Consider the following 22,249-nt stretch of genomic DNA (forward strand, 5'->3'; position numbering starts at 1 on the left):
GGAAGATCTGACGAGGCGGTATCCCCCAGGAAAGGGAAAGGCCCCGTCCCAAACGCACCTTGTTGCAGGGAAGGGTCCGCGGGTGGTCCCCAATGCCACCAGCTCCTCGGAGCCCACAAACGCAGGGCTGCTCTCTGCTTCCTGCAGCCGGCACGTCCAGGTGTCCCGGCAGCCTCGGGAAGGACCTGTGCAAACATGGAGCATGGTAAGAAATGCCGTGGAGAGGCGGGAGCGCTCCAGCGAGCTGGGCGCCCGAGGAGCGCGCTTTGGGCAGGCCCTTCACACCCGGTTTTCTGCTGAACTCCTCTGAGGGTCCGAACTCCCTCCCTCCGGCATCACCCCGGACACAATCCCGGGACTGCAGCAAAGCGACGCTGCCGAAGCCCAAGCGGCTTTGGGAAGGATGCTCTGGGGACACGTCCAGAGGACGGGCGATGCTCCCCTGGGGACAGGTCGCTACCCCTGGCCAGCTGGGGATGCCGCGGGAAGCTGGGTGGGTGGCACACAGGCATGGCACCGGGATGGCATCGGCACACAGCAGAGCGCAGGAGCAGCCGGCCGCGGTTATCCCCCCTCCAAACAATGCAGCCCTGGCTCATATATTTTTCATCCCAGTTGAGGGTACAGTGTCAGCCGATGACCTTTGTCACACCCCAGCGCTTTCTGGGATGTAAATTAGGGGCTTTTTTTCCCCATCTGGGCAGATAAGACGGACTCTTACTTGTACGTCTTGGAAGCAGATATTTATTGTAAGCCCACTGCTATTCTCAGCAGGTGGACAAAGATAATACTGTCATTATGTGCTCAGAAAATGCTTTGTAAAATTTGGTAAAGTATGCAGCGGGCTCTGGAGCAGATAACATCTGCCTTAAAGGACTGTGCTGCTGTAAACAGGGTTTAGAAAAATAGCACCCACTGCTTCTCCACAGGAGTATTGATTTTTGGTGTTGGAAAGGGTCAAATTCAAATTGCTGGCACAAAGAGCGGCTGCATCTCCTCAACTGTGTGTCTTTTAACAAAGAACAAAGTCAGGCGGCGGAGGGAGGGCGGCCGAGGAGGCTGCACGCCAGCGTGCCTTTCCCACGGGAGCCGCCAGCTGCTGCCCGCGGGATGTCACCGCGCGGGGGGCACGAGCGGGGGACAGCGCTGCCCGGGGGTCCTGAGCGCCCCAGCCCTGGGCCAGCCCAGCGTCCCGCCGGGACAGCCGGCCGTGGCACACGGGCTTTTCCAGCTCCAGGAGAGCCAGAGCGGCGCCAGCCTCAGGTTCTCCAGCTGCTGGGCAGAGGTGGCTCCAGAATGGGCTGGAAACCTGCTCCTGAGGTGGGCTGGGTGGCACCAGGTGCATCTGTCACTGCAGTCAAGGAGGAGGGAGATGTCCCCAGCCACATCGCGCCCGGCAGACAGCTGGGAATGGTGACATTTCACAGCTTAACTGTGAGGAGTCAAGGGTAAAGGGTTTTCCCTTTCTTTACCGGTCGAGGAGAGCTGGAAGTGTCTGTGTCAGCACTGGAGAGCCTGGGTGAGCTGCTCACCGGCTGGGAGAGGGTGAAAACCTGCCGAGAAGGAGACTGCACACCCGCTCTGGGCAGCCTGGGCCAGGCTCCGGCACCTCCCGGCAAAGGTGTTTCTGCTCATGTTCACATGGAGCCTCCTGTGTGTCAGTCTGTGCCCGCAGCCCCTCACCCTGGCGTCGGGCACCACTGAACAGGGTCTGGTCCATCCTGACACCCACCTGGAGACCTTTATCAGCATCAGTAAGGTGCAGCTCAGGTCCTCCTCCCCAGCTCGCAGCCAAGCGCCGTGCCGGTGCCATGGCCGCAGCGCCGCGAGCAGACGGAGCTCGGGCTGCGGGTCCTGCAGCTCTCACAGCATCATGTCAGCCGTGCGAAGCCACGGCTGGAGCTGCCGTCCCACAGGAACGCCTTGGAAAGGGTTCCTAGACGCAGCCTAACGGGAAGCAATATCCTCTGCAGCAGAAGTAAAACGCAGAGTGGCACATGCAAAGGCTAATGTTTAAAGTAAAGAACTTTACCCGAAGAGCATGTGGCAGATCCAAATCCCCTTCATCCAAACGTCATTATTTATTAATATTCACATTGTACATACTGGTGATTTGTAAGAGAGACACAATCGATTGCTCCCTCTCATAAAGCACAAAAAAAGGAAACCTGCTATGCAGGGTTAGGCTGCAAAGTGGAGGAGAAATGGCAAAGGGAGCTTGCAACCCAAGTACCGAAAACTGAAAGTGACACGCAGATTTTCTGCAAAAGACAAAATGTCAACAGTGACTGGTGCTTGTAAACATTAAACAAATGAAAACCCCACAACAAAGCACACCAAAACCAGCAACACAACTGGCCTTGCTGCCCTAAGCCTCTGCTCAAATCCAGCCCACAAACACTCCCTGGGATGTCCCCGTCTCCTCAGCGCAGCACAGTCAGCTCCCGGGGCCACATCCTGCCCAGGGCTGCGGGGCAGCTCCTCTGCAGCCTGTGCCGCCGCACCGCCAGACATGGCGCCACAGGACAGACAGACAGAGGCAGGAATGCTGCACCAGGGTACCACAGCATCACAGGCATCAGGTACCACAGCACTGCCATACTTGGGTACCACAGCATCACCAGACTCAGGTACCACAGCAGTGCCATACCCGGTTACTGCAGCATCACCAGACTCAGGTACCACAGCACTGCCATACCTGGGTACTGCAGTATCACCAGACTCTGCACCATGCCACCTTACCCGGGTACCACCACATCATGCACTCGGGTACCCCGGCATCGCAGCGGTGTATGTGCCACAGCAGCGGTTTGATGGCAGCCCCTGCGCAGCCTCCTGGGACCCCTCGCAGACAGAAACATGTCACCTCTCTGGGGTGCCCCTGTGTCCCCCAGCCCCGCTGGGCTCAGGAGGGCACGAGCAGCAATACAAATGGTGGAGAATCACTGAGCACGAATGAGGCAGCTGCATCTAACGAAGGTGCAGGAAATGAATGACTGAGGGGCCCACTGTCACCCCGTGGCTGGAAGCCCGTGCAGCACACGGGGTGCCGCAGCACGAGCCGCACACGCGGCCAGGACACCGTGTCCTTGTGCCCTGTGTCACTGTCCCCAGCAGCACCAGCCGGGCCGGGCACAGTTCCCGCCCCGCGCGGAGAGCCGGGCCACGCGGCTCTGTGGTTACCTGCAGGAAGGAGCTGCTGTCTTCCAAGGGGAACAAATGAATGTCTTTCCCACTCAATTAAATGTAACTCAGGGCATTGGAAAAGAAAATGGACTTCCATTTATGGCTTTGGGATGGCAGGAGGGCAAGCGTTTGGTAACAAAATCGTGACGGGAGCCCATTTGAGCAGCGAGTTGTTTGTTTAGTGCATCGATCGGCTTTTATCGTGCAAGTAATTAACACGCATTACTCAAACTCCACATTTTTCTACAGCGGGCTGCTTCATATGATATTTTCGAGCGATGCATGTTAGCGGCTGGCAGCACAAGCCAAGAGCCGGAGGGAAATAGCAGTGGTGAGAAGAGCCCAGCGCACGGCTGGCTGCACCCCCTGCTCCTGCCTGCACCCCCTGCTCCTGCCTGCACCCCCTGCTCCTGCCTGCACCCCTGCCCCTGCTTGCACCCCCTGCTCCTGCCTGCACCCCTGCTCCTGCCCGCACCCCTGCCCCTGCTTGCACCCCCTGCTCCTGCCTGCACCCTGCCTGCATCCCTGCTCCTGCCTGCACCCCTGCCTGCTCCTGCCTGCACCCCCTGCCCCTGCCTGCACCCCTGCCTGCACCCCCTGCTCCTGCCTGCATCCCTGCCTGCACCCTGCACCCTGCCTGCACCCTGCCTGCACCCCTGCTCCTGCCTGCACCCCTGCCTCCTCCTGCCCAGAGAAGGGCAATCGTTCACCTTCCGAAAGCGAACCCCAGGCAGGTCGCCCCAAATCCCGCCACCGCCGCCGTGACGAGCGGGTTTAAGCCATTTAAAAACTCCATCTCCCCGCTCATTATTATGCAGACCAATATTTCATTCATCGGGAATCCACGGCAGAATTTTAATGCGAGAAGCTCCCTGCTCTGTTTCTTTTCCCCTGAAGAAAAATAGCTTAATTTCTCCAGTTTGATAGATTTTCCTGATCCTTCAAAAGGTAGAAAAAGACTCTTGAAAATCGGTCGTTGAACTATCCACAGGCATTTTATAATGGCCGTAAATAGGCCTATACTGAATAGCTCTCCAGGCATCAAGTTGAATGGTGTCCTTGACACTGTTATTATTATCCCCACTGAAAAAAAGAGAATAGAAAAGGAAAAGCCAGTCCGTGAGCCCCTCCACTCGCGGGCTGCACGGCGAGACGCTGCAAGAGCCCAGCTCCGCTCGCCGAACATCAGCCCCAGAGACGGGCAATCTCTGCCATTCTTCACTTCCCCGAATTGGCATAAATTTCATGGAATTTCATGCATTAAAAAAAAAGAAAAATCAATGCACGTGAGAAATTTTGCAAAGTCCAGAGCAAATGAAATATAAGGGGGAGAAGTCGGGGGTAATTCATTTTCTGTCTTTGGCCATTTGTCCATCCAAATCTCCGGCTAGCTCCCGTTTTCGTCATGTCTCGTGCTATCGCGCCATGTCACTCCCTGCTGATGAACAGCGCCTGGGCTCTGGCTTCGGGGGTTATTCGTTGGGGGAACCATCTCAGAGCATTGCAGCGCATCTCCACACTGAGCAGCTGCAAGAGGTTTTCAGCTGTAAAACCCACGTTGGCCTCTGCCACACCGTCTTTTCCCTGGAACCTGTCCTTTTAACCTCAGCTCTCCTGGGATTAAGTCTTATGTCATGAGAGACCCTGTGGAAAAGCCCGAGGTTAATCACTAAGAGCTATTTTCTCAGAATAAACAAGGTGCTTTCATTTCTTGAAAGCCACTCTGATTTTTCCAGCCCACTCATAAGGCAAAAATAGCGTGCCCTAAAAACGTCACCGCGCCCGTACAGATGGCTCTGGATTGGAAACGAGCGCAGCGACCGGCGCCCCCTCCCTGGAGCCCCCAGGCTTGTCCTCCAGCGCCAGGGGGCCCTGCGGAGGGACACGGGGATCCCAGCCCCATGACACACCCCAGCTCAGCTGGGCTCAGCTCAGCCAGGCGCCCAAAGCCGCTCCCCCGACGCAGCCTGTCGCTGCGGGTTGTCCCACTCGGGTCCAGGCTGAGCACTTCAGGGCTTTGTCTCCAAAGGGTGGTAAACACAAGGTGCCTGTGACGCGTCCCCAGGACCCAGCCTGCTCCCCCATTCCTGCCTGCCCTGCAGCGCGGCTCCTCTGCTGCCATGGCCCGTGAAACCGCGCCGGGAGGTACGGTTATCCACCCGGGAACGAACGGCAACGCAGGTTTCTCTGGATCTGTTTTGTGCATCATCTCCACCTCCCGCCCATCACGTTTTAGCCCTGGCCGCACGCTAGACCCAACGGCGAGCACGAGGCGCAGGCTCCGAGCCCCACGGCGCTGCCAGCGCTGCCGCAGCCCGCGGGACCTCGGGCGGCCTCGTGCTTCTCCATGCAAACCGCTTCGAAGCAAAACAAGAGAGCAAACACAAATCAACTCAATCGTCCTAGAATATGACAGGTTGACTCGTGACCTGGCCCATCTGGTACGTGACAACGCCGTTTGCATCCCATTAAAGCGGATGACTTGTGCGCTGCTCGTGGCGAGCAGAGGTTCCTCCCGGTGACAGCTTTGAGTCGCGGCACTTCCCTCATCTCACAATCCGCCGCCACATCCCTCTGCCCCTCGACCTGCGAGCAGGTGTCACCGCAGAGCGGTTCATCCTCAGCCCCCCAACGGGAGCGGATTCTTCCGTGGCCTTTGCTGTCCCCAGCGCCGACACCACACCGCGCCGCTGCCGCCCCCACCGCGCCCCGCAGCTGCATCCACGGCCCTGCGCGCTCTGTTCTGCTAATTTACCGTTCAAGATCCACATTAAAATTCACTTTGTTTTTAGATCCCAGGTGCGTTAGAAACTTGTGAACGTTCCTTGGTTAGACGAGGTCAGCTCTGAACAGGCTGCCCCACCGCAAATCACAGATTTTCCATGGGCTGGTTGGAAACCATTAACTAGCAGAACCCGACAAATCAAAGTTGCTTGGTGCCGTGCCAGCTTGGCAGAGCAGCCGCCCTTCCCGTCAGCGACAGCTGCTAATTGCTCCCGGTTCGTTACGGAGTGCCGGGCTCCGGCGCTGCCGTTCCTGGAAGTTTCCCCTCCCCTGAGCCCGTGTTTGCCCATCCATCCATCCACCCACCCACCCATCCATGAGCCCCCTTGCTCATCCTTGTCCCCTGACGGGCACTGGGACACATGGCTGCATCGCCCCCACGGTCCCCTTGGAAGCGGCCGTGGGCCAGGACCCCAGGGCACGGTGCCACCAGCCCTGCCGGAGCAGACGGCATTTGGTCCGGGGGTTTAAACCCACGAGGATTTAGATTAACCCAGAAAGAGGAGAATCGAGAGCCCTCAAGTGGGCGTTAAGCTCCGAATGACAAACTTCAGGCGACAAAGGGCCCGGCGAAGGCGCCTGTCCCAGGCGGGTGTCCCTGCGCCGTCCCCCCCCACCCAGCACACACACAGCCAGAAACAAGCAGAGCAGCTTGCTGACCCCGGCTTTACTGCACGGTGTCATTCCACCCCCCCACACCAAATTTGGGCCCAGATTTCGCAGCTACCTACTTGACATATGACCGGGAACCAAATTTTCAGCTGTGTCAATCCTCTGCCTTGCTGGGAAACCTAATATCCCAAAATAAAAATCTATATTTAATACCCTAAGCACATCCAATAGTTACATAACTCACATCTATTAGCTAAGTACAGTAATGAGCACTCTACATCTTTAAAACACCAGTTAATTGTCTCCCTCAGAAGAACAGCCAGAAAAGGCACAAAATGAATCCCACAAAACCACATCTGACAAGTTTAAAAATCTATTTTCCTACAAGGAAACATAGGAAGGGCAGGTGATTAATGGGAGACCATGAAGAAAAGGTTTTATCCAGCAGATTAATTTCTGTGTGTGTTTAAATCCTTCACGGAGTTGGAGAAGATGCTCAGAGGTGAAGCCACAGGGGCTCCCAGGGGCCGAACAGGCAGATGTCCTGTCCGCTTCACATCCTGCCCGCTCCATCACCACCATCCTGCCCGCTCCATCACCACCATCCTGCCCGCTCCATCACCACCATCCTGCCCGCTCCATCACCATCACCCTGCCCGCTCCATCACCATCACCCTGCCCGCTCCATCACCATCACCCTGCCCGCTCCATCACCATCACCCTGCCCGCTCCATCACCACCATCCTGCCCGCTCCATCACCACCATCCTGCCCGCTCCATCACCATCACCCTGCCCGCTCCATCACCACCATCCTGCCCGCTCCATCACCATCACATCCTGCCCCCTCCATCACCATCATCCTGCTCGCTCCCCATCCTGCCTGCTCCATTGCCCTGCACATCTCCACGTATTTTCCCCTGCAGAGAAAAAAATGAGAGCAGGAGAATAAATCTAGCCTATATGGAGGGCAATCATTTAAAGCTTTCATGTTTAGGGAGCAATTAATTATCGAAACTCCCAGTTTTGGAGAAGAAGATATTTAATCTCTTTTAATCCCCCGTGGCTCGGACCTCTGACCTGAAAACGGTGGCCTTGGGCATCCCGCGCTGCCTCCCCCGGGACAGACCGAAGGAAGGACGGCTGGTTTGTAGACAAGAATCTAGAAAAACACACTCAGATTTTAGGCTCATCTCTTTTAACAGGCGGCACAACCTGTGCTGACACCGGCCTTACCTGCGGGCTGACACGTGAACGTGAATCGCTGTACACAGCCAAAGCATCTTCTGCAGGAAACACGACACGGGGATACAGGCGAGGAAAAGGGAACACCGAGCGCCGCTCTCATTTAACTCCCACTGGGATGGCACGACGTGCTCCCGGAACCACGGGGCGGGACAGCTACTGTGGCCGCGGCAGCTCTCAGCAGCTGACCCGTGCGATCAATGCTGTTCAGCGTCACCCTCGCTCTTGTGGAGGACGTGGACGCATTCATTGCGTTTGCTTTAAAACAAACCCATGCTGGGGAAACAACACCTCCATCCCTGCCGAGATTTATTTCTGGAAGCAATTTAATGGTTTGCTGATAACTTTGATTGGTTTCGTGTCGCGTTGGCTTTTAATCTCTGCTCTGCTCCGTTCTTTAAAACAGCTGCATGATGGTGGGAAGCTGGTGCAGCCTGGCGCAGCTCGCGGCTGTGCCGGTGCAGATGGCTCGTGCCGGCTGCCCCAGGACCGCGGCACTGACATCGACACCGCTCTGTGGGTATCCCAGCAAGGTGAACCCTTGGACACACGCATGGCTGAACATCAGCATGTGCTGGGAAGAGTTTGGAAGGATGGATTTGGGGTGCAGGACGCCCCTGTGCCCCTGGGACAATCCCTGGCACCCATGAGGCCACCGAGCAGCCCCTGGGCGAGGGCACCTGGGACCCCCAGCACAGCGCACCCTTCACACCCCAAAGCGAGTTTCCTTCTGATGCAGCAAATAGCCCCATCCTTGACAAACACAGCAGGAGGGGAAGGAAAACCCAGGGCACACCGACGGTTCCCTTCCCCGCAGGGCAGACGCGGATTTTAACCGGTGAGACTGAGGCGAACGCTCGTGGCTGCGGGGATGGAGGAGCCGCCAGCCCTGCTCCCCGCCGACACCCGCGCCAGCGCCCCGCGCTCGCCTCCGCATCCCGCGTCCGCGGCAAACGCTCCTTGCCAGCGTCCCCTCGACTGCGCAAACAACCCGGCTGCGTTTTCCAGAACAACACCGATTTGCTGAAATGACTCTGCCTGGCCCAAGCGTCTTGGCAGAGCTTGCGGAGACCCAGCTGCCCGCTCTCATCAGAAACCATCACTGGCCTTGGGAAGCCCGGCTCGCTGAGCGCAGGAAAACGGCTCGGCACGGCACAGCTCGGCACGGCACAGCTCGGCACGGCCCACGGCGCTGGGACGCGTGTTCGGCCCAGGGGTGTCTGGTGAGAAGAAACACTCCTGCTAACACCACTCAGACCTGGCCACACTCGCTTTGCCCAAGCGGGAAGATCCATCTCAGGGGAACAAGTGCAGCAGCTTCTCCCCACAGCCAGTGCCACCGGTGTCCCCAGGACAGCGGTCACGGGAGGGTGGCAGCGAGCAGTGACACCGCCAGTGCCGCGGGGACACACGCCTGCAAGATGTGCAAATTCCACCACCATCCTTGTGATAAAACCAGCAGTTTTCTTTCTCTGTATTCTCAATTTGGAGTAGCTCTACAGGAGCAAATACGTGCCTCTCGCAAGCCCGTTCCTTCAGTAAATACACACCTAACCTTCCCCCCATTTTAAGCTACTCCAGTCCTTGCAAAGAGGTTTCCAATCTACAAAAATCAATCAAAATCATATATTCTAAATGTAACAACCAACAATGATCTTCCCGTAGATGTCATTCCGCCTTCATTTTAAAAACAAAACTCAACATTCAAAAGCTATGCTGCTGCAGCACAAAGTTTCACCTTTTAATTTTTCATACGGGATTAATTTTTAATTTGCAGACATCAGAGCCAGAGGGAAGTTCCCCAGGAGCCCTCCTGTTCAAAGAGCATTGCAGGCAGCTATTGCCATCGAGAGGCAGCGCATCAGCTGAAGGCTCTGATGCACCTTTTCTTACTCATATTTTTTGTTCAGACAAAAGCGCTATCGCTGGCGCAGGTTCGGGGTTTGCTAGAAGGGGCGCAGAGGCGGGCAGAGCTGGGCAGAGCCGGGCAGAGCCGCAGGACCCCGTTCCCCGGAGCCCCACGGACCGCGCAAAGGGGCAGAGCTGCTGCCGCAGCCGCGCGGGTGCCGCTCAGCGGATGGATTCCGCTCAGTGGATGGATTCCGCTCTGGGTTCTTCTGCACCCTGGTTGCTCGTGAAGTTCCCACAGCATCCAGAGGACAACGTACCTTTTGGTCCTCTCTGGTTTCTGCTGCTCGTGCATCCGCTGTGCCACCAACATCCCGCTTGTCCTTCGTCCTCCAGCCGCGGGGAGTCACGTCCCCCCGTCCCCCAAGGCTATGCTGCTGGGCTTTATGTGACACTTTTGGTACTGGCATCAGCTCTAAACAAACCAGTGCAGCGTCCCAGCCGCACACGCTGATCTACGTCGTGTTCCTTGAGCAAAACTGCCCTCCGTGTGGCTTTACACCTCCTGGCCAAAGTCTGGTTTGATGTCCAGCGCCAGCCAGTGCGGTGTGAACCCAAGGAGACAAGCTGCTCCAGCACACTGGAGCTCCATCACACCCCGAGCTTCTCCATCACACCCTGAGCTCCCCCATTGCACCCCGAGCTTCTCCATCACACCCTGAGCTCCCCCGTTGCACCCTGAGCTTCTCCGTCATACCCTGAGCTCCATTGCACCCCAAGCACCCCCACTGCACCCTGAGCTTCCCCATCACACCCCGAGCTCCCCCACTGCACCCCGAGCTTCTCCATCACACCCAAGCTCCACTGCACCCCAAGCACCTCCATTGCACCCCAAACTTCTCCATCGCAGCCCTCGCTGCCCCCTCGCCCCACTGCCCTAAATGTCAGGGCGCAGGTGTCCGCAGCGGGCGCCCGGTGTGCACTGGGGCCGCAGCGCTGGGTCGTTCCACGCAGAACACGAGTGCACAGCCAGATATTCAATTACCAAAAAATGATGCTGCAGAAATGAAAAAAATATTGATCTTTTCGCATCAAAATGCAATCATGCCAAATCAAAAACAATTAATGTCCTTGAATGCAGATACATGGCAGGAAATAGGAACATACTTTTTATAGGTAAATTGCTTAACGTATAATCCAGGCTTTAGTATATTTTCATTTCTATTAAATGAAGAGCCGGTGGTGAACACTGAGCTCGCTGCATTCGACCATCTCTCTGCACAAATCAAAGCAGTTTATATTTTGTGAAGTAAACAGCAAACCAGCACATCTAATTTTCGAAATTCTTCTGGCTTTTCTTCCTGACCTTTGGTATTTGTCCGTGTCGATGCTCTCGCTGAGCCATCGCACAAAAACACCTTGAAGTGTCAAGCTTTAAAAATGAGTCTTCTTTCCTCTTTCTCCCGTGCAGCCTGGATTATCTCGGCCTTGTCAAAATACATTCTCTAGTTAGAGGTTGGAAATATTTCCCTGCTGGCTCCCCGGTATTGATTGCGCGGGCTGCACTGGGCTGCGCTGCCGGAGAGGGAGGGCAGGACGGTGCCGGCGCTGCCCCCGCGCCCTGCCCGCCCGCGCCCCCGACACGAGCCCGCGCCCCCGGGCTCCTCCTGCTCTCACTCACACCCATTGCCAAACGGAAAGGAAGAAGCTTCTTAAATGGTGGAAACCGTTCAGCTCGTGGGCCAGTAAATCAGCGGGAAATCACTGACGCGCTGTCGGGCTGAGGCCACCGCACCAACGCTCTTCAACACGGCTCCGTTTTATTGCACGAGCATATTTACACCGGGAGGTTTAATTCACAGAGAGGATGGGGAGCAGATTTGTCAAGAAGCTGCTGGAGAAGCTGACACGTGAACCATTCACATATGTGGGGACTTCAGTCATCACAACGTTGTCACATGGGTGCCTCATCATGTCACCTTTTGCTTGTAAACTGCCAATGAAGCCACATACGTCTCCACGTCTACAAGGACAAGCCCAAACGCAGCACCAGCGGATCAATAGAACACTAAAGATGACACTGGGTGACAACACGGTGCTGGGCCGGGCTCAGCAGAGCCACCCCGGCTGGGCTGGGCTCAACTGGGTGCAAGCAGTGTGACAGGACAGGGACACGGGGGGGACATGGCGGGACAGGGACACAGGGGGGACACGGGGGGGGACATGGCGGGACAGGGACACGGGGGGGACATGGCAGGACAGGGACACCAGCGTCCCCCACCCGGTCTGCGGGGAACGGACCTGGTTCCACTCCGTGCCCCAAGCAGCACGTGTGGGATCCCAGCTGCATTTCGATTGGAAAATGAACACACACACACACATATATATAAGATGTACCGTACACATATAAGATGTACCGTGAGCTGGCGGGAGGATCCCGGGCCGCGGCAGCCGCGGTACAGGCACCTCAGCCCTGCTCCAGCCCCGCACTGACCACCACAGCGTCTCGGTCCGCGGATTAAAGGTCTCTCTTAACCTTCTTTTTAATTTGTTTTTAATCTGCAGGGTTACATATACATCTGTATAAACACAATGGACATGCACGTTGCGTTAGTTCACTTAGAAAAGACCCTGATACTCTACTACAGAGCTCTCCACCAGACACTACATTCCCGCCGGAGAAGAGATTAAACTTGACGGCAGTTTGTGTTAAACATTCCTAATGGTCTTAATTTCTTGCTTTTTATATATATAGATTTATTATTTTTAAACAGCAAGCAGATATGTATCTTCCAGACTGTCAATCTCACCTCCATGTACAGTGTACTACACAGACACCTAAAAAAATCCATGTTCTTTATATTTAGAAGCCATTTTTAAAATTCATTTATTCCTTTTTGGGGAAGGGAAGATTCTACAAGTACCATTTTCACTCTATTATGCAAAGACAGCCGCCCTCGGTGAGCTTTTCAGACAAAAACAGCAAAGAAAAAGCTATACAAACATATACATCAATATGTTTAAATAAAATAGTATTTTATAGATTTTTTTCTTTCCTGTGAGCATAAAGCAGCACACTTGCACACTATTAAATATTTCACAGAATTAGATATGTAAGAAGAGGGAAACACAGTCACAGCTACCGTTGCACAGGAAGGACACGTACCAATACATCCACTCCAATAACTTACCCCTCGCCGTTCTTCCAGCCAGAACGGCTCCCACCGCTGCCGTCTGTGCCGCCTGCCCCGGTCCCCGCCAGGCCAGCGCGGCGGTGCCACCGCGGGTGCGGCGTCTCGCTGCCCCGCACGGCCCGGCACAAACGGCGGCGGCTTTCGGAAGAAAACGCTTTTTATCTTCTTTTTCTTTTTTTAAATAAATACCTGCATTGGTAAAGAAAAACACCCTTATATATAAATACTCCTTTTTTCAAGTTTGCTATTCCACCTTAAAGACATTTTTTGTTCTGTACACGTGGACTGTTTCTTGCAGACAACAGCAAACAGTGACTGGGCACAGCAGCGCTTCCTGTCCTCGGAAACCGAGGCTTTGGGTGAGAACCCCCCGGCACGGAGCCCCCCGCGCACCCCGGGGCTCCACGGCCCCACCTCCTTCAGCGCTCACTGCAGACAGTACATGTAAACACCAGCTTTTTGGTAAACACTGAGATTCTGCGAGTGTCCAAGGAAATGTGTGGTTAGGAGGGCAGCGGCAGAACCCACATCCAGCGAGGGGCTGGATTCGGCCGCTGGCACAGCCAGGGTGATCCTGAGGATGCTGCCACGGTGACACCAGTCCTGCTGCTCCGTGCCACGCAGGAGCTGTCCCCAGCGCCATCCCCATCCTCCCGCCGCAAGGGAACCACCGGTGTCAGCGCAGGCATGGTGAGGAGCGCCACAGCAGCAAGGGTTCCCCTAGACCATGAAGTGGTGCTCCTTGTTGTTGTGCGCCATGAGGACGACGAGGGGTTCCCCTAGACCATGAAGCGGTGCTCCTTGCCGTCGTGCGCCATGAGGATGATGAGGGGGTTCCCCTAGACCATGAAGCGGTGCTCCTTGCCGTCGTGCGCCATGAGGATGATGAGGGGGTTCCCCTAGACCATGAAGCGGTGCTCCTTGCCGTCGTGCGCCATGAGGATGATGAGGGGGTTCCCCTAGACCATGAAGCGGTGCTCCTTGCCGTCGTGCGCCATGAGGATGATGAGGGGGTTCCCCTAGACCATGAAGCGGTGCTCCTTGCCGTCGTGCGCCATGAGGATGACGTTGCGGTTGGAGGTCCAGATGAGCCGCGCCAGGCGCAGTGCGTTGTGGGAGCCCGGCGAGGCCGGCTGCACCGGCGGCACCTGGTAGGTCTTGATGCAGCGGAGCTGGGGCGCGGAGTTGAGCATGCCGATGCTCCCCAGGAGAGACGTGTTCATCTGCGGGGACAGCACCGTCAGCCCCCGCCCGGAGCCCTCCCGGACCCCAGCGTCCCCTCGCCGCCCCAAACCGTGACGATCAACGTTTGCTCGAGCTGGGCCAGCCGTGCTGTTTAATGCCCTGTTGGTGGGTAACGGCCACGATGCACGACCGGGCACACGGGAAGCCCTGACCAACTTACTGCGCTGCTTGGGGGAGTTTTTAAAGGCATGCTGAGCATAAGCGTACGCGTTCAGAATTTCAGGAAAAACTGTGAAATATTAATGAGGTTGTATTTACGCTAGACTGGCATTCATCAGAATCACAAAAACACTAGATGCGCAGAACAAAGAGCAGTCGTGGTGGGTACGAACAGGAAAGCCCAACAGCGGGAGCTTTTCCTTGCGCGGTGGCTGATCCCGATGAGAAGGGATCTCCTGAGCCCGGCTCGCTGCGAAGCAGCCCCGGCACCGCTGCTGCACCCACGCAGCTCCGCGATTCAAAGGCGATGCTCTGATGTGACCCAGCAGGAGACACAAACCCTGCCCTTCCCGCGGCGCTCCCCACAGCCCGGCGGAGCGCGCGGCTGCTGCTGCCACCTCCTGAATTCTCATCAGGACAAAGTACAAGCCATTACTTTTTCGCGGCTCTTCTCGGCAGCAGCGCCGTGTCAGAGGGTGTAAATCACGGCATCTCTAGCAGGGAGCATGCGAGCACCACTGACATTTTCACAATTTAAATCATCTTGAGTAATAACCCTTTTAAGATGACTAATGCTACTGATTTTCCTGCATTAATAATAGTGCCAAATAGAACACAGAAGGGAAAAATCACTAGTGCACGAGGTCACATTTTAAAGCTAAATGTGTAAGAATATTTAACTCTTTATGTAAAAGCCGCTTTAGCGTGCACAATTACACACCTGGAGGAGCGCGGCAGATCACGATTTACAAGTCATGCCCGACTTTTTTCCTGCCAATTCTGGAAGATCTGGTCTGATTGCTTCCCAGATTCTCCCTGAGCACTTAAATGGAACAAGCACAGCTGATGGATGAAGATTCCTGCTGTTCTCATTTACCGTCTCAGAAAGCGCACAGTACACTGATGGGTAACCATTTACTAATTTTTTACGGCACCTGTAGAATTACCGAATGACACAGAAACTGGGGAAGCATGTTAAAGAGTGTTATCTGGTACCTATGGGTATAACTGAGTTGTGTTCTATAGTCTGACTACTGTAAGACTCAAAGATTTTGATAGCGCACATTGCTTGATCACATCGGTTGCTTCCAAATAACAAATTAAGTCTAAAGCCATTTGAAGGAAGAAAAAAATCCTGCTTAGAGGATACAGAGAGCAGCCTACAGCTGACAAAAAGCATTTGTACCAATGTGAGGTTGCCAAGAGAAAGACCGCTCACGTTTTAAAGAAAACAAACCACTAGATACCTCACAAAACGGTGGCCTGACTGGTTCAGACTCAAGGTCTGTACCTCGGGTTCCCTGCTGCCGGCGTTTCCTCGTGCACAGCCGATCCCCAACCCTTACCGGGGCCGGTCGGGGCCGTGGCCTTACCTGCCAGAAGCAGAGGTGGCTGTCGGAGTTGGAGTAGGTGGCGAGGTAGCGGCCGTCGGGGGCGAACGCCACGGCCGTGATGGGGCCCTTGTGCCCGTGGATGGTCTGGGGAGGGAACAGAGAGCGGTCACCACGCGGCCCCGCCACGGTGCCCAGCACTGTAACCACAAACACACGAGCACCGGGACTTCTAGAAACACTTTGCGGAAGGCTGAGGGAGAGCAGTGTCGTCAGAAAGAATTAAACCCTATGTGGAGATGCCCCACAAGCTGTGTCTCCGGCCCTGTCACACACGGGACTCGTGCCCAGCACAGAGAACAGCCCTCCTCCAAACACCCCAAACGGGAAAACACCGTGGAAACGTCTGCTCAGGTGGGGCTGAGGCACGTGCTGCTCAATGCCATGACAATTCCTCCTAAGAGTTCTAATAGCTGCTTAGTCAGTAAAACGGAATTAAATCGTCACAGGAACACAATCCCTGCCAAACTCAGCTTCTACACCACAGCAGTTTGTCGGCAACACCCGCTCAGCAAAAGCCGGCTGTGACAGCAGGAGCAGCCCTGCTGCACCCACCGCCGGCACGCCCGAACGCGGAGACCGACTCGGAACTGCAGCCTGAGCTGGCCGGAGAGAGCAAGAACCCCTTAATATACTCATGTCTTCTTTATAGTGTAAAAGGCATGTGAGCTCCAACCTGCCCCCGTAATGTAATCACCACAACATGGGAAGAAAGTTTGAAAGGGCAATTAATTAGGTGAGCCCATGCTTGGACCCATCAAACTCTTTAGCACTTAACAAGCAAGTAATACTTGTCAATAAAATATGTTTTGGTAATACAAAGGTAGAAAAATCAATAGTACTAGCACACTTGTTGCTCTTTTTACTACTGAAAATGTGTTCTAATAAGTACAATCCTTAAGGGAATTAATCTGCTTTGTTATTTAAAGGAAGTGCTTCTCTAATTGATGCTAATCCTTTCAAGCCAAGATTTATTTTTCAGCGCACTACGTAAACAGGCGCTTCACAACGCTCATCTCCTGTTTCCAAGGCCAGCGGGTAAGCCTAACAAAACCAAATTATTGCTGCTCATTCCAAATACTCCGCTTGCACCCAGACGTTTGGTGCTGGGACTCCTGGACGCTGCGTTAACGAACCGCAGCACTAATGAGCCAGCGGAGAACACGCGGCCAAACCTGCTTTCCGTAGGATGGCTTTCGACTTGCTGCCCCCAGTTTTCCTGCTCCGAAGCGGCTCCATGAGCACGCAATGGGAAGGACGCAGAGATCTCAGAGCCTCGGTGGCGGGGCGGAGCGCGGGAGCGGCTGCAGCTGCGGCAGCGCCGGCGCAGCCGCCGCGTTCTCACGGGGGGACGCTCCCGGCAGAGCCCGCGCTGCCACCGCGCCGTCCCCACGCAGGGCAGGGCAGGGCAGGGCAGGCCGGCCCGTGACAGCCGCGTTCTGAGCCCGGCGTTCCCTGAACTCCACACCGAACTCTTAAAGGTGACCCAAAAAACAAACGCTGCATCACTGCGGCAATTCCATTTTCAGAAACATACTGAAACGCATACTTGAAATTGATAAATAACCTATGCACTCCTATCGAGACATACTAATACTTTACTGCCTGTATTATTTGACGTTTATCTCCCCGATAACCCCGCTCGCTGCCACTGCTTAGGGCTTCACTGCAGGTTACAGAGGTTAGAACAAGACTACAAGAACGTGGGCAAAGAACCTGCAACGAGTGAGAGAGACCTGAGTCAATCCCGACCCAGGGCAACACTACCAGCACACAGCCTGCTGCAAATTAACGGGCTAAAACGTCAGGACAAGGAACAACATCTTCACCCACACTATGCCTTATTTCCCCTTGACAAGTTTCAACTTCTTCAAGCAGCGTTTGGCTTAATTCAAATGCCATGTATACATTTCAAAAGAGAGAAGGATTTTAGGATGCCAGCTCACCTGAAATAAATGACCAAGAGCATCCCAAGCAGAAGACGTGAGATGTCCAGGGTGCACCAGCACACCGAGCTACGCACCTGTTCCAGAAACTTCCCCATGGCTGCAGAATTACCAGTGGTGCTTTTGGGTGCGGATGCGTTATTTCTGGCTCAGACAGTGCAGGGCTTCTGCGGGGCTTTATCAACTAAGGCCACATTTGCAGATGGAGCGGCCACAGCTCTGCCGCACGCACAACTGCTTTCCAATTCACCGTGAAACATCAATTATCTTTATCAAATAACAGTATCTCATCTCAGTCCATTATCAAGATGGAGTCTTATTTTAGCTGGACTGCAGCCCTATCTGTATATCAAGGCTGGCCGCAGTGCCAGAGTGAGTGAAAGGCTGCGAAATAATCAATAATCATCATCAAATTGTGGTCGACAGGTTGCGAGGATGGAAGTTTTTGATGCAACCTCCACCTTTCTGCGCGGCTGACAGAGCTCACCCTCCGCGGCAGCAGGAACGCGGCACCGGCGGGGACGGCGCTCGGGCCACCGCAAGCCCCTCCGGGACGCGGACACAGCCAGGACCCAGGGGAGAAGCTCGCTTGGTGTCCAGCTGCACCAGGGAAAGGGCAGCACACCAACGGGAACACCACGGGTCGCCAGCAATATGGGTCTATTTAAGCACAGCCAGCTTTCTGCTGTCCAGAATAAAAGCGGGATGAGATCACCCACATAAAGGAAAAAAAAGCATAAAAACATACATTAGGCTAATCGCGGAGCAGTCTTTCTATTCAAGCTGTTAGCTTTATTCAGCGCTTTTCTTATGATAATTTATTTCTGAAATAGAACTAAGGCACAGAAGAGGTTGCAAGCGTTTTGTGCCGGGTTCTCATTCCTGAGCATAGCGGGAGCCTGAACATTGCCTCTCCAGCCGCACGCCTCCCTTCCAGCAGCCAGCACATCCTCCAGAGACGGAAACCCGAGCACACCTGCCACCGTCACACGGACACGCAAGTTACTGTCTAAACGCCAAACCTGGCCCCTTTCCTGCACCAAATTCGGTTATGCCGTGTTGCCCGTGTCGAGATCTCCGTCTCGACCTCTGAGATGCACACGGAGACACTGGAGGATTAAAACGATAATTAGTGTCTATTTCCTGGCAAAACTAGAACTGATGCGCAAGATTAAAGACTGATTTCTACCGACTACCAGGTATTTTCAGAATCCGGCTTAAAGCTGCTGCATTTCCTCTTCAGACAAAAGAATAAATTGCAGCAAAACCATTTGCTTTTCCAAACCAAAAATTCCTCCCCAAAGAAAGGTACATTTCATATGAACTTGATGCTAGTGAAACGTTTACATAAATATAACACCAACACTGTCAGTGTAAACCCAAACTGCTCCGGAGCCTTCCTCCCCACAATCTCCTCCAACACATGGATAATTAATAGGAAATTATAACGTGAAGAATTTGAAACCACCTGGTAACCTATCAGCTAAAAACAAAGCAGCCCAGAAAATATTGAATACATGACTTGATAGAAGAGGGGAAAAAGAGAGAAAACCTAATCTCTCCCTAAAAATGAGGTTAAAAAAACCCCCACAATGTTTTTTGAATTCTCAAAATACGATTAAAAAAGGCTGCAATTTTAAGTCCAATTTAAAGTTTTAACAATTAACTAAAATCCCAAAGCCCTCACATAAGATATTTCCTTGAAAGTGAGATTTAATGTAGAACGGTCTAGCAATTGTAAATATTCATACTGCAGTTAATAACCTCTCTTTTAAAACCACTAGGAAGAAGCGCATGTTAACTGGCACATCCGCACAAAGCGACAACGCAAGCCAAGAGCACGACACCAACGCAGGTACCACCTTACCGGCTGTAGTAGTAACTGACACCTTGTCAAATAAGTGATACTAATACTGTAAATTTTACTGGAAAAAGCCTGTCATCTATAAATGCTGATTTATGGTTTGTTAAGAAAGGTGAACCTTGGCATCCATCATTCTATTAATCGTTCGGTGTCATTTTCCAGTCCGTACATACAACCGCCTTTCTGGAAATGTGCCGGAAGGAAAACACCCCACACAGAAAATGGTGTTGTTCCTTACCAATGCAGTTCAAACGCCTCCCTGTTTTTTGTTCAAGCGATCACTAGCACCCTGTGTCACCTGCCGTGTGAAAATCAAGTAACCACGCTCAGAGCACGACTGCGAGAGACACAAACCCAACATTTGAGCGTCACCGCAGCAGCGTAACGACGCTGCAACGCACCGCGGTAAGGTCCCGCGTTGCATTGTCATCAATTATTCAACGCCACCACCCCCAAACAAAAGCAGCCTCTTCCTTTAGCATTTCTGCTGTTTTCCTCAGACGCCTCCAGCGTGGTGAGACTCCAACCGCCAGAACTACGGTGGTGTGGGGACAGATCCGTGTCCCGACTCACGCTGGATCCAAACGTACCAGGGCAACTAATGTATTTTTATAACCATTGTGAAAGGCTCTAACTTCTGAACATGTACATGTTCATGTAAAATGGTCAGCTTTTTCTCCATTTCAAAACTTTCTTCTACACAATCCTGAGTTATTTCATGTCTTCTGAGCAGCCTGAAATCTGCCGCTGTGAGAAATACAAGAACTTACAAGATCGGATTTGGAACAAGAAACCTGTATCCAATAGATGGCGTTGCCCCCTAATAGTCGTGTACCCGGCACGCTCCTAATTTTTAGATCTTATGAATAATAGTAAGATGTGCAAAGGAGCCTGCCCTAATTATTGCAGGAGCCCCAAAGTGTATATCCATATTCAGCAGTTTTTATAGTTCATTAATAAATCACGATCCAAGTGACTAAAGCTCAAACAAGACAGAGCAGCCCATACTTCCTACTTGCCTGCATTATATAGCTATTTATAAAAGAAATCTAGCCATTTTAGCTTCCAGAGGACATCTGTCTAAGCAAAATCCACCAGAACATACCATTCAGTGGTGTCAGGTACCAGATTTGGGAAGGAAAGCCCAGAATTTGGGCACGGCCGTGCTCACCCCAGCGGGTGGTTCTGCCGGCCAAGTTCTGCGGATCCGCAGCACGAAACGCCCCCTGCTCTACAACGCACAGATTCGTTGAGCACTAACGGTAGCGTCCTTTAGACACAACAAAAATGTACAGCTACACGCACAAAACAATAAGGCAGATCCAAAACACAGATATTGTATCCGAGCTTCACATAAAGACCATTGACATTCACGGAGCTGATCACGTAGTACAAGGAGTAAAGAATGTTACCAGAGAACTTTTCTGAAGAGATAAGGCAAATACTTTGTCGTGTAAACGTTTTTAACTCCAGGTGCTCGTTTCAACATTACCTGTAAGTCTATGTTCTCCTAGGGCACTGGTGACTCGTAAGAAAACTTGTATCTTATTTAACGTCAGAAAAGCATAAGTGCCTCAAACATAAGCATCGTGGCATCTTGCAGGGAGGAGTTTTAGGAAAAAGCCCAAGCCGTCTGTGGATTTTCTGTTGGGTAAGTGCACTGCTATAACCACTGACTTCTACAAACCATGTTTCAGAGCAGGGGTTCACCCAACTGCAGGTGTTTGTCACCAGCCCGCCCCGGCACGCACCCAGCCCCGGGAATGAGGACAGAGGGCTCTGTACCGAGCCGTGGATCCCCGCGGCGCTGCCCCGGCGTCCCGGCTGCTTTACCTGGCACTTGCCGGTGCGGATGTCGTAGACCGCCACGGAGCCGTGCCGCGCTCCCACCGCGATCCGGTGGCTGCGCTCGTAGTAGCTCACCATGTAGAACCTGCGTGGGACACGAGAGCGAGTGACAGGTGAGACCTGGGTGTTCACATCCATCTGCAACGCCATCGCACAACTAGTGCTGGAACAGAGTTTGATTGAAAAATCCATCCGCGGCATCCAGCAAAGCCAACTGATGTTTGATACATTCTGCAGAATCACATCACATTTATTTATTTCTATTACACAGTGCTGAACTTTTCCAATGAGTCTGGGAATGACGCAATGACCACCAGGTCCCCGCGTGTCCCCGTGCCTGTCCTGTGTACGGGGAACACAACAATGCTGGATGGCAAATGCTAAACCAGGCAATCCTGACACCCTGCATGACTGCAAAGCACTTTTCCTTGAAAATCGAATGAGAAAGAAAGAGAGGAAGCACAGGGAAAAATATGCAACCTCATACATGCTTGTTTGGCATGGGGGGGCGCAAAATGAAAATTTACCCAGCACTCCCTTATCTGATAACACCCTGCAGGTGAAAAGGAACCGGGAAGTATGTGATAGTCCTTAACATTCAGGCACCAGTTTGAACTCCAACAGTAGCAAAATCCAAGGGATTTCTACACCTTGAAACACAGGAGAGTCAAAGTAAAGGAGAGCAGCAGGTCCTGCAGTAGGTCAGCAAACAGCACCCCCTCGCTCCTCACTGCCTTCAAACGCCCCTTTGGACACGGCGCTGGCTCCGGATTGCTCTTGCAAAGAAGGATCCAGCAGACCACACATCAACAGACGGTTCGGGGAAAAAAGCTCAAAGGAAACAGCTGGGTTTGAGTTCCATTTTCTAAAAAAATTCATTACTCCTTAAACTGACATCCAGTTGTCAGCTCCTTAGCCTCATTCTTTAT

At 53.5% G+C, this 22,249-nt stretch overlaps 1 protein-coding gene across 3 annotated transcripts in view; it reads right to left on the minus strand.

The window, feature by feature from the left end:
- Positions 1 to 12,210: 12,210 nt before the first annotated feature.
- Positions 12,211 to 22,249, minus strand: part of LOC102095945 (WD repeat-containing protein 7) — a 61,986-nt gene continuing 51,947 nt past the window's right edge. For all 3 annotated transcript variants that reach the window (XM_065044550.1, XM_065044552.1, XM_065044549.1), the window contains 3 exons: positions 21,306 to 21,405; positions 15,645 to 15,749; positions 12,211 to 14,090 (listed from right to left, as the gene is read on the minus strand). In XM_065044550.1, the coding sequence (XP_064900622.1) occupies positions 13,887 to 14,090; positions 15,645 to 15,749; positions 21,306 to 21,405 (409 nt within the window). In that variant the 3' untranslated portion in view covers positions 12,211 to 13,886. The remainder of the gene's footprint in view (positions 14,091 to 15,644; positions 15,750 to 21,305; positions 21,406 to 22,249) is intronic.

This window comes from Columba livia, chromosome W (genome assembly GCF_036013475.1).
Source record: "Columba livia isolate bColLiv1 breed racing homer chromosome W, bColLiv1.pat.W.v2, whole genome shotgun sequence".
NCBI lineage: Eukaryota > Metazoa > Chordata > Aves > Columbiformes > Columbidae > Columba > Columba livia.